Source organism: Myotis myotis, unplaced genomic scaffold (genome assembly GCF_014108235.1).
Source record: "Myotis myotis isolate mMyoMyo1 unplaced genomic scaffold, mMyoMyo1.p scaffold_m19_p_3, whole genome shotgun sequence".
NCBI classification, from domain to species: Eukaryota; Metazoa; Chordata; class Mammalia; order Chiroptera; family Vespertilionidae; genus Myotis; species Myotis myotis.
Genome location: NW_023416335.1, coordinates 139,607,496 through 139,620,968, shown reverse-complemented (window position 1 = coordinate 139,620,968; position 13,473 = coordinate 139,607,496). Strand labels below are relative to the sequence as shown.

The following is a 13,473-nucleotide window of genomic DNA, read 5'->3' as shown; positions in this document are numbered from 1 at the left end:
TGGAACAATGTTTTTTTTGTTTTGTTTTGTTTTTTAATCTAAAATCTAATGATGGTCTCTCTTGAAAGCAAAAAACTGCAAATGAATGCCCTTTCCCACAATTTCACATCTGCAGAGGTGTTTAGAATCTCATTATGAATGTATAATTTGGCTTTCCTGAAAATAACATTCTGCTAAGAAATGACTCTGAATCCTGGCCTTTCCTGTCTGGTGCCTTCGTGGTCATGGCTCCATGTGAACCACAGTACTATTGTTTCTCCATTTTATTTAACAGCACCCTGGAGACAACATTTGACAGCACTGTGACAACGGAAGTGAATGGAAGGACCATACCCAACTTGACAAGCCGTCCCACCCCCATGACCTGGAGGCTGGGCCAGGCGTGTCCCCGACTTCAAGCAGGGGATGCTCCCTCCCTGGGTGCTGGCTATCCTCGCAGCGGTACCAGCCGGTTCATCCACACGGACCCCTCCAGGTTCATGTACACAACGCCTCTGCGTCGAGCTGCTGTCTCTCGGCTGGGAAACATGTCACAAATTGACATGAGTGAGAAAGCAAGCAGTGACCTGGACATGTCCTCTGAAGTCGATGTGGGTGGATATATGAGTGATGGGGATATCCTGGGGAAAAGTCTCAGGACGGATGACATCAACAGCGGGTAAGTGACCCTGGGTCCTGCTCCCTCACAGAGCTCTGTAAAGAGGAAAAATGGTCCACTCAGATGTATTGGTTATAAAAAGAGCGTATAGCTTAGTTCACAAAGGCATTAGAAAAGGTGAGACATCTAAGGTATTGGGGTATTCAGGTCCTCTCTTCTGCTCATTCGTGAAAAGTACAGTATCTAAAATTTCTAGAAAATCTTTTCCTTACAAGCCATTAAATGTTTCTATTTTTAGTTCAGAGAAACATGTATCCTGTGTTTTTCAGAGTGATCTTTCACATGCTTCTTAAATAAGAGATTTTGTAGAGAAGGACAAGGGCAGGAGACAGAAGGACGTTTGCTGAGCGGCTTGATTTTCGGGGGCTTGTCAAAGCTGCCTTTGCTTTGAGGTTCACATATTTTCTGGCACTCTTAAATTTTGCAACTCCAATGTAACTTGAGGGAAAATCATTTTAGAGTTTAATGTTTCCGTCGATTTGTTGTGATGATATCAGATTTGCTTCTTTCTCTTAATCCCTGTTTTCCTCATCTTTCCTATTAGATTCCCCAGAAAATGTTGTGATTATAAAACTCTTAAAGTATTTTGGCAATTTGGAATATTTAATTCAATCTGTGATGAGCCTCTATGGAGGCAATAGGATAGTTCTATTAATAGACTTTTATTAACAATTATAATTGCCCTTTTGAATACTTCCTGTTACCTATTACACTGTTGTTAAAGATACTGATTCATTTAACCTTCCGCCAGCAGCCTTTAGGAGGTATTTTTGTACATGCTTGTTTTACAGATAGGGAAATTGATCCTACTCAGATCCAATTGTTTATGCTAAGAAAAGACCAGACTGGCATTAGAAATCGGGTGTGTCTGACTTCAAAACCCAGGCTCTGTGAATGCAAGGGAAAGCTTCCCAATTAGCCTTACTATATTTTTTCATGTGAGTCTGGGTTTTGACCTACCCTTTATCCTTATACATCTGAGAGGACCAGTGTCAGAAATCATTCTTCTACATGACTAACCCTTCCTGACTTCATTCCTGAAAAGCGTGTTTGAAGGGTGACAAGACCTAAAAAGTACAAAAGAGATTAAATCAGATTCATAGCTCTGCTCTGATATCCTGATAGCTACCAGTGCGTTCCAGGTAGCCGCCTTACCGGAGTTTCTAACGATTTATAATTAGGGAGACAGATTATGGTCAATTAAGGTAGAAAGTAATTGAGTTGCCACTGGAGTCAGAGTTCCTAATTTAAATCGCTTTCTAGACTTTTCTCTCTGTGGACTCCTTAGGAGGTTAGTTTATCCAAATTCATTTTTGTCACCTGTAAAAAGGATAACATTGCAGAATCTCCACAAAATTATTTGGAATGAAGGAAATAACCCACAAAATTGAACATAGCACAAACCTTGTCACAGTATAAGTGATTAATAAGTTTATCATCATCATAATTACATTTGTAATCATTAATAATTATAATAAATGACTATTTAACATCACCTAGAAGGGAATATCCAGTTCAGGGAACAAGATGGCAACATAAGGATAAGTCATGAACTTTCTCTGCTCTGTATCTCCCCTCTTCATTTTCCGTTCTTTCTTCTCTCCCTCCCACATCCTCCGCTCTTTCCTTTCTCTAGTTCTTTACATGGGGACATATATGTGTATTCACTTTTTATATTCACCACTGGATGAAGATTTAATTGTATACATAAATATACACATATATGACTCATATATATACATATATCTACATACTCACACACATATGCGGTGAGTCTCATTATTTGTGGTAGTTATGTTCTATAAACTGTGCACAAACAATGAATAGTGAATGTTGAATCACTCCTCTAGGGGAAATACAAATTTAGTTTCCTTTGAGCCTTTGGCCATAATATTTTCATCAATGGATCAATATATAATCTTGTTTCATATGTATTTCAGTTGAAAGAAACCTCATTTATTATTTAATACATATTTGTTGATTCATTAATATTGAACTCACACCAACAGCAGTATAACTCATACCTGAATGAAGCTTAAGTAAGACATACTTTTCCATAAGACATATCACAGCCTTCTTACACACAAGACAGCTTTTCGGCGCTACATTTAAGGGACCATTTTAAATAGCAAAATCTCCAATAGAGGCAAAAATGTGAAAGGATACTTTTATTTTTGCCGTAGGAGAGCTGCAACAAGAAGCCAACATGTCACCTTATTCGACCTCTGTCGGCAATGTCCACATGGGCAGCTCAGACTTCTCGCTGCTCTGAGCGTGTCCGTGAGTGACATGGAAGATCTGCAAGTACTGACTCGGGGGCTACACATTTTAGTGAGGAGCTAAATTCGCAAATGTGGGATTGGTGGATAATGAGGATTGACTGTGTTTATTTACACATACGGAACATGCTTATCTGGAGCGAGAAGGTGTATCAAGGGAGCAGTTTAACTCAGACATCAAGGGACAGCCACAGAGCAATGTGTAATTTAAAGGTTGATACAGATAAAATTGAGCTGAGAGTTCAGAATAAGGAGAAAGCACTGAATCCTGGCATGAAATAGAATGGAATGAATAAGAAAAGGAAACACTTTAGTTCTGTTCCTAGAGAGATTCAAATAGCTAGAGAGGAGAGAAATATATTAAGAGAAAATTTGTAAGAAAAGTGTGCGTATTGCAGAAGATATTTAAAGATAAGATTTGAGAGACAGGAACTATTGTGACAGGCCTCAGTAACATTAACCTAAGAGATCTAAAGTCTGTACTATACACAATGGAAAGCACTGTGTCTTAGAGAAGATTACCTAATAACAGCAGAATATGAAGATGATGATGGTTTTTGGAAGAACAGTTTAAGGGAAATCTGCAAAATGGATTGAGGGAAGAAACTGTGGGGATAGATTTCAGGCACTATTACACGAATTTGGGTCCAAGTTTTAAGGTCAGAAATATAGGATGAAGTGGGGAGAGATTGATATAGGAGGTATCACAAAGGAAAATTTTGCAGACACAATGATGGGTGGCTCATGAGGGTATAATAGTAAGAGAGAAAGATAATTCAGACAAGATGCCCATTTTATAATCACAAGAAGTAGAAAATGATACCATTAAAGAAAATAGGCACACATAGAACTTGTGATATTTTTATTTTGGAGAGAAAGCAAAGAGAGGAGATGATAAGTACAGTTAAAATTGCAGAGTTGGAAACAAGGGTGTTACTGGACTGAAGGGGTCCATTTGCCTGAGCACATAAAAGCCCAATAAGACATGAACAGGAGTTTGCAGCTGGAAAAAAAAGACTCATTAAGGAGATGGCACTATGCCTGGAGTCACAGGTAGCTCATGCTCAAAGACCTGGCTCCCCGATGGCTTCTGGGGGATGGGTTATATAGGGGAAAATCATTAATCATGGTGACCAACAGAGTGAGGGTGGTGGTGTCTACTGACTGGTTGGTGCTAGAGTAGGGGTAATTGATTATTGCATTTGGTCCTGATGTCAGCCATGGAGATGCTCTGTCCAACTTCACAAGGACTTGCTCTGTGGGATTGTTCTGCTTTGCTGGTTCTGGAGCTAAAACACAACTGAGGCCAAGATATTATGTTTAGTTTGACTGAAAACTCTGTCCCAATAGTCAGTAGACCCAAGACCTTGTTTCTAAGACTACTGGATGCTGACCAGAACTTCATAGTCTGGAGGGAAAGGGAGGTGGGTGAGTCAGGAGGTGGGTGGGTGGCCTCACCTATGAGGCCAGTTTGAGTTAAAGGGGGGGAAAATCAAAATAAAAAGCCAGATTAAAGAAAATAAGGTTTCTGCATGGTTACAGGGGGATAAAGCAAAAGTAACTTAAAACAAAACTAGTGTCCAGGCTAGAGATATAATGGAGGCTATGATCTCATATAGTAGAGAGTAGAAATTATGGGAGACATGAGGACTTCTCAGAGAAGAATAGGAAGAGAAGAGGAATAATGAGCTTAGATGTGTGTGTATGTATGTACAGGGTGTCCCAAAAGTGTATACACACTTTAACAGCTGATAGTTCAATTTTGAAAATGAAATGCATTTTAATAAACACTGCCTTTATAATTACTCAAAGTGTGTGTATACATTTTTGGGGACACCCTACATGTATTGAAATTTTTTCTTGAGTTCATCCTATGTATCAAGTAACATTTTAGGCTTTGTGAGTGCAGTGCTTGTTAATTAGACACAATGTTTTTATATGTGCCCATTTATTCAGTAAATGGATAGTAATATATTGACATGTGTATGTGTGTATACATTCTTAGATAAGTAGTTTCTTAAACAACTGCTCTCTGCATATAATAATGTATATTACAGGCATACCTATACTCAGAAGAATTTTATGGGGCTCTGTTAGTTAACACTAACTCCTGTAACAGAGAAATCTCAAAATCTCAGTAACTTCACACAAAGTTCATTTCTCCTTCCTATAAAACCCTCACTGGTGTTTCTGACCTTCAGTTGGGGAATGTGCACTATATAGTCTTTCATAGACTAAGGTGGCCGGTAAGTAATTTTGCTTTTATCCAGCCATGTTTCCAATGTCACTGGGCATTCATATTCAAAAGACAGATGGCAAAGAAAGGAAGGGCCATGGTGTTAGATTATTTCATATGTACCAAGCCAGCAAGTGGTGCATGTGACTTCTATGCACATTCCTTTATCCAGAACAGCTGTGTGGCCACATCTAACTATAAGCCAGGCCAAGACCAATAGTTCAGCTGTGTGCCAAGGAGGAAGAGGACATTGCTTTCACGAGAGCTGGCCAGTTTCTGCTTAATTCACTAAGAAGGAAAAAAAATGTTATTCCCATTGTCGTTCCTACTTATTTCATGCTCCAGTAGAAACCCAATTCAGACCTCTGTTCTCTATTTTTGTGCCTTATCAGTCTTTCAAATGAAGTCTTAGAGAGTTCAACAATGAGTCCATTTAAATAAGCATCAGTGGTCCACATGTTTTATGTTGACCAGCAGTCATTCATATTTAGCTTATAAATAGACTAAATAAAAATAATACAGATCCACATGAAAACTTCCTCTGGTGGCTTTTACCTGCTTGGACTTATACATTTTCTGTTTCCCATGGTAGATAGCGTACAGGATGCTGAAATTTAAAGAATGACTCAGGGTTCTGTTCCCTGGGCAGAAGGTGACTGACTAGACATGGTCAGCAGGTGTTATGCCTGGTCTCAGCGTAGGTCTGACTGGTGGGCTTTGTGTGGGGGACGCCCATGGCGTGCTGTACATCATTGCTCAACAGGTTACATAGCGTGCCATTGTTGGCATCCACAGGATGTACCCTGGAGTTCCAGCCATAATTAAAAGGTGTAAAGAAGAGAGGGCTAGAGACACTCCAGGGGAATTTTAATTTAATGGTGTTTTTCCTTAAGAAAAAAAGGGCACATAGATGTCTGTGCTATAATTCTTAAAAACGTTGAGTCATAGAGTTAACTTTCTGTTCCCAATTTTTGCAAATATGGTTTAGTGATTAAATGGACAAAGGACACAGAAGACAGTACTATATGAAAATGTTTAATTTAGAATTTTTTTTTTCATGTAACCACAAGGAATGTCATGAAGTAAATGGCAATGGAGTTTCATTTTTTCATGTACTGTAGAACTCTGAAAATTAATCAGCATTCTGAGAGTTCAAAATTCCTTGAAGCATGCAAAGGCTTATCTCTTTCTTCTCTTTTGAAAATTACTTTAAACACTTGGGGATGTGAATCTGCCAGTAATTAGGAATTAGTCATAGGAAGGCCTCTTGCTTCAAATGAGTCTCTTTGAAAAAATTTTTATTTATGAAGCAGGAGAGGCACAACCTGGAATATTGGGGGAAAGTTACTTATTTTAATTGAGTGGAAAGTGAAGTTATCAGCAGGTATCTCAGTGATAAGTAGCCGGGCCAAAATTATAACCTAAAATTCTACTTTAAGTCACATTACTCAAACACAAAGAAATTTAATACTGTGGAATGAAGTTTTTAAAAAGAGAAGTGGATATTTTAATCCTGCTTCTTCCTTGATCCGCCCTCCCTTCTCCTTTGGTAAAGTTTGTGATGAGTGGAGCATGCATAACATTGGAAAGTGTGGGTTACCTGAGTTGGGTTAAAAAGACTTACATGGTAGCACAGCTCGTGTTGCTCAGTGGTTGAGTGTCAACCTATGAGCCAGGAGGTCACAGTCTGATTCCTGGTCAGGGCACATGCCTGGGTTGAAGGCTTGATCCCCAGTGGGGGGCGTGCAGGAGGCAGCTGATGGATGATTCTCTCTCATCATTGATGTTTCTATCTTTCCCTCTCCCATCTTCTCTGAAATCAAATAAATAAATAAATAAATAAATAAATAAATAAATAAATAAAAATTTAGAGAAGATTTACATGGTAAACAACAGATTCCTAACTCTAATGCTTTCACTAATTTTATATTCAAGATATGAATTATTTTTTAGTGAATGTAAGAATTCTAGTAGAAAAATAGCTGGTAAATCTAACCAACACTTATAAAGCTCTTACTATGTGCTAAGGAAAAGTTCTGTGCTTTTAAAGTTTAAGTAACTTTAGGCAGAACTCAGAAAATTACTTAAAACACATTGTGAGAATTCAACATTTTTTGAAGCAAGCAATGGTGGACTTGAACCTAAGCAGTCTGGCTCCCATGTAAACTCTTAGCCATCATACTGATCCTGTGAGATTGTCTACATGTCTCCTTGTAGACATTTCTCTCCTAGGAGTTGTTGTTTTTGTTTGTTTTTTTACAAAAAAAATATAAATGAGCTTTATAGCAATCGTTCATTATCAGTGTAGTTTTCTTAGCTAGCACATTTGATCTAGGGGTCAATTCTTAATTCTATCTGTGTTTATTGAAGGGATGATGCTGAACTGAAGGGAAATAAACACTTGAGAAGCCCTGTGTATTCATGTCATTAAAAATAGCTAATTGTGCCCTGGCCAGGTGGCTCAGTTGGTCAGAACATAGTCCTGTACACCAAAAGGTTGTGGGTTTGATTCCAAATCAGGGCATATATCTACATTATGATTTTGGTCCCTAGTCTGAATGTGTAAGGGAGGCAACCGATTGACGTTTGTCTCTCACAGCAGTGACTTTCTATGCCACATCAATGACTCTCTCTCTCTCTCTCTCTCTCTCTCTCTCTCTCTCTCTCTCTCTCTCTCTCTCTCTCATCAATTAAAAAATATCCTTTGGTGAGGATAAAAAAATAACTAATTGTAACACCCAAAGGCTAAAATGAGATATTGAGTATAAAATTATAGAATTCTAGGAAGTTATGGTTGAAGTATAGGTTTTGAATCTTCCAAATTTCCTACAAAAACAGACAAAGCAACAAGACAGCAAAGATGAAAAATTGTGATTACTCTTTACACACCCCAAAGAAGATGATACAAGGTATAATCTCAAACCCAAAGTATGAGCAATTAGGGATGAACAGCCAAGAGCCAGGGGACCAGCATGGTCTCAGCATATGTGTAAGAAGTAACACAGGGGAGCAGTGGGGCATCTGATATCATTGGAAACAGAAGAACCCAAGAACAGCCCAGAGAAACTGAGGAGAAAACACAGGGGAGACTTAAAGATTGCTGAAGCTGGGCGACCAGCCAAGGAGAGGAAGGGTTGGAGGTCATGTCTGAGGGGAATGGAGAAATCGCCTATGAATTTATTAAACTGTCCAGGTACATCTCCCTTTCAGGGCAGGATCCCAAACTGAACAGGATGTAGCAATCAAGGTAAAAATGTTGTCCAGCTAAAAGGAGGAGATGGGAACAGAGTCCAAACTTCTCTAAAGCTAATTACCACATTTGTAAGCACTACACAAAAATAATAGAACTAGTAACTGTGAAAAAAACTAAAAAGGTTTTTAAATCAAATTTCTGATATGTAGAAAAATTAATTTCACATGAAAACAATCAAGAGAAAAGTATCTGGATGAAACCTCATATGCAACACATATAACTAATAACAGATTAGTAACATTAAGAAAAGTAAAAAGCAAACCAACAAAACAGACTGTCATAGTAAAATGAGCAAAAGGCATAAACAGACATTTCAAAAACAAAACAAAAATGGCCTATAACAAAGTAAAAATGTGATCTACCTGCTTCATAGTCTGGATGGAACTTGTACATTAAAACCAGAATGAGAATTTTCATCCATGGGCAAGTAGAAGTTTATTCTGAAACTACTTTGAGAACTGTTTGTCTGTGACTAGTAAGATCGAACACCTTTGGGTCTCTCTTAGGACCCGGTGATTCTGTTCCTGGCTATAGACTTTAGATAAGCTCCTGCCTGTCAGCACAAGGAAATGTGTGCACACAGGTGTTCATGGCAGCCAGAGGACAAAGACAACTCCTATGTCCATAGTATTGAAAGGGATTAATACACTGAAGTGCATGGGTAGAACAGAGCTGCATGTCTGTGAAATGAGTAGTACATCGCGACAGATGATTTGCAAAAATGTCATTTTGAGTGAAGGAAAGTAGTCACAAAATAATACATACGGTATGATTCAGTTTATTTCAAGTTCAAATCCAAGTGATGCTAAACAATATTCATAATTAGGGATGCATGTCCATGTGGTAAAACCATAAAGGAAAGTGAAGGAAACCTGAACACAAAATCCAAACATGGTAGATATCTCTGGAAGAGAGGTTTGGGGATATGATTGGAAGGAGCCTATATGGACATTGAAGAAATTGGAAATGTTCTATTTCTGATGCCAGGTAATAAGCACATGAAAGTTGATATTATTTTTATTATTTAAATATACACTTTATGTACTTGCATAAATATATTTCACTGTACATCTTTCCTTAAAAAGCACAGAGTAGTTATGATGGTAGCGGTATATATCTTTATGTTGACTGAGAAAGTAGGGTTGAACAACATAAGAAAATGAGTTTTTTTTACAATTTTCTCTTATTTCAGACAAAATTAGAGGATGGTGATGCAGATTCACATATTTGAACTGACACCATCTTGTAATAGTTGGGGGTGGCGAGTGACAAGGAGAAAGCGTAATATCTCTGGATTGTTGAAGGGGTTGTTGGTATGTTTTGCATAACTATATTAGCACGTGCAAAAGGAGCATGAGCTTTAGTGGTGAATATAATACATGCTCAGTTTATGCTATATTTGATGTGATTATGGGAAAGCCACATATTTATGCCTAGGAAGCAGTTTAATATCCTAGAACAGGGTTGGCCATGGGACCCGGAAATATTAACTTGGAAAACAGACACCTAAAGGAAGTATGCTGCAAGTGTGTAAGGTTTCTCTGCTCAGAACCAATGAACTTGTATGTATATATGCATAACCCATGGGCACAGACAATGGGGTGGTGTGGGGGGCTGTTTCTCTCTTTTCCATGTCCCGCATGGAAAAGGAAACAGTCCATTTGCTGAGTGGAGGAGCTGGGGATTAAGAAATTAAAGAAAGACCAAGACTCGAAAATAGATTTTAAGCTGGGGCCAGGTGGGCGCCATCCTCTCTGATGGAGAGGCGGCAAAAAGCGGCTGAGCCACACAGCAGGTTTATTTTAAAGGCCTAGATTTACATATCTAGTTCCTCCCCTGCCTGATTAACATGTCCAGCCTTATTGGGGAAGCATGTTCCCAAGGCGTGGCTCTGCCTATGCTCTGAGTTCAGCTGACAATAATTATAAGAAAATGCCCAGGTGCCTCCCTGTCGGCCCTCTACAGGGTGGTGAGGACCTGGGAGGGGAGGGGGGCAGGAGCCGGCTGGAAAAGGTTAATGGGGGAAAAGGAGGACCTATGCAATACCTTCAACAATAAAGATTTAAAAAAAAAGAAGAAGAGAGGTGGCAGTGGAAGGGAGGAGGGATTAGAAATGCTTTGTGAGACTATTGGGTTTTTTGAATGGGAATCATTTTATAGCTTAAATAACTTGAACATAAATTTAAAATTTCCTAAGATTTTTATAGTTTGAGAGAATTTATTTTTGTCCTTTAACCTTCACAAGTTTCCTTTGAATTTTTTTGTTTGTACCAATCTTCCTTGTAACTATTACTTCTTCTCAAACTCATCTTGGCTGATAGTTCTGAAGTTTAGATATAACATTATTAGGAAAACCTTTTCTTAAAATTCCATTATTCTTTCAAAAAGATACCCTAACATTTATAGCTCCCGGATTGTAGCATAATTTTTCAGTCCGCAGGCCGACGCTCTATCCACTGAGCCAAACCGGTTTCGGCAAAAACACAATTTTAAAAAGAGAGTGAATGAGAAAAATATTTGCTACTAAACCATTTTATTTTATCTGAAAATACATACATTCCACCTTAAGAAAAAAGGCAATAACATTTAGAAGGACAACTATCCCTTTACTCCAATTGTCCCATTTTGTACAGGCAATGATGCTCCCAATCATTATCAAAACAGTTAGACTATATCCAATATTTCCAATTTAAAAGAGTATGTCAGTGTTCTACACATTTTGTCATCTTTTAATTTTTCATTTTTGTGGAACTAAATTCTTTAGTTATCAAGAAACTTAACCATATTATGAGGATATAATGCATCATGACCTTAGTGTTATTGTTTTGTATATAAAATTCATATATTTCCTTTTCAAAATATATGAGAGAGACTTTGTGAACAATAAGTAGCTATTATTTATAGGGTTCTCACAGTAAGAGCTTTATGTATTCTCTAATTGTCGTAAAACACGTCTGCACTAGATTTTATTCTTCCCATTTTCAGAGGAAGAAATTGAGGCACAGTTTATGAGACTCATTCAAGGTCCTTCAACTAGTAAGGACAGAATTTACTAATCCTGTAAGCAATTAGCCGATTTCACAATCCTGCTGCAGCAGTTTGGTGAATGTTCAGGATGATCATGATTACATTTGTTGATACAAAAAAGAGAAACCAACTTGAATTTGCTTAAGCACAATGGTCACCTATTATAAAGAAGCAAGGATGACTCCCAGAACCCAAGGGCAAGTTGTGAAGCTGAAGCCACAAGGCCAACGGTCTCTGCTTCTTTTATTGCACCTGTGCCATTGATTTTACTCTGCTGACCAGCTTTCTCTGTAGCTCTTCGCATGTAGTGCTGATAAACACCCATAGTTCCTGGGTCTCCATTATCATCCACTCTATCCACATAGAAAGACTATGTCTTTATCCCAATTCTTAAGGGGGAAAAAATTAGCTTAGCATGGAATGTGAGATTAAACACCCTGTTCTCATCCTCCTTGGTCCAGCAAGCAAGATTACCTAATAGTAACGTAACTGAGGCTGTACCAATCCTGAGTAATGGTGGTGGCTCTGTGATGTGGGGAGCCGGCACGGCCATGGCATACTCATGCCAGCTCAACCTGGTTCAGTGACCCTGAGTGGGGGCGATGAAAGGCTTAGAAATGACAGACAAGAGAATGAAAGCTGGATCTCGGTGAGACGCTGCTCCTGTGATGGACAGCGCCCTTGCCCACTAGCCACGTCTTTATTTTATAACAGATGCCACGAGGCAAAGTAAGGGCGTGATCAAGATGTTTACAACATTCTCGTTGGTTTCAATCCTACTCAACTACATGCACCTGAACTCTGTCAAGCCCACATCACTCAGGCATGTGGGGCCACGTGTTCGGACCACAGGCTCAAGTTTACAACTGTAGCTGTTGGCTATAATTGTGCTGGGAAGGCTCTGCCCTCCAAGCTGGGACTTGCACGTGGCCATGAGAGGACTGTGCCCTCTCCTCAGTCCAAGGCTTGAACCTGTCCAAAACACTAGCCGCACCCCATACTGTGATCATAGGAAAATAGATCCCAGACAGGACATGGGCAGACTGCGTGGTCCTTCAGTTCAGAGAGCAATGCCTGGTGGTTAAGATCATGGTTCCTGGAGCAAACTTTGTAGATTCATTTCTCAAATCTGCCATGACTGTTTGAGTGACCTCGTGTAAGTCCTAACCTTTCGTGCCTACTTATTTCTTTATCTCTAATGTGGGCATAAATAATGTTATAACATGTGAACTATTTGAAAAGTTCCTGGCAACATATTAAACATTTGATACATCTTGGTTATTAGATTCTGATAATGGCCAACTGTAGCATATATTCCACTTGTCAAATAAATTAATTTAAAGTTTATTAATGTTCCATTACTCTTGTGACCATCAATGCTTCACAAAATAAAATGATGTTGCTTTTATTTTGCTAAGCATTATATTATTTACAAGCCTATTCAAAATACAGATTACAAAAGGGGGAAAACAGAAGGTTCTATAATTGGCTGGTTACTTATTGTAGTAAGGAAGACTGATTTCCTAATAAACTTGAAAAGATATTCTAATTATTTCTGGTGAGTATAATGTTTATGTAGAAAAAAACTATAATAGAGAATATTTGCATAATTATTGAAAAATGTGAACACAGTTTGTTTATTAACTGCAATTGTCAGATGAGCTCATTTAATTTTCTGCTGATTCATCACACATTTATTTTCAGGTACATGACAGATGGAGGACTCAACCTGTACACTAGAAGTCTGAACCGAATTCCAGACCCAGTGACTTCCAGGGATGCCGTTCAGAGAGGTGTTCACGATGTGACTGTCGATGCAGACAGGTAATGCCATCAGCATATATGATAATGAGGAGTGTATTAAGCAATTTCATAAATGAGATCCTAGGAGTTTTACAGTATAAATCAATGGACTTTTATTTTTATATAATCATTATTTTGGAACATTTAAAAAAACTAAGGTGATTTCACTTCAGGACTTTAAGACTTCAAGAGTTTTTAAACTCTGTATACTGAAAAA

At 38.4% G+C, this 13,473-nt stretch overlaps 1 protein-coding gene across 3 annotated transcripts in view; it reads left to right on the top strand.

Moving 5' to 3' along the window:
* The window catches only part of NAV3 (neuron navigator 3), an 840,800-nt gene that overhangs the window by 678,376 nt on the left and 148,951 nt on the right, over nt 1–13,473 (top strand). For all 3 annotated transcript variants that reach the window (XM_036299344.1, XM_036299343.1, XM_036299341.1), the window contains 2 exons: nt 275–658; nt 13,158–13,277. In XM_036299344.1, the coding sequence (XP_036155237.1) occupies nt 275–658; nt 13,158–13,277 (504 nt within the window). The remainder of the gene's footprint in view (nt 1–274; nt 659–13,157; nt 13,278–13,473) is intronic.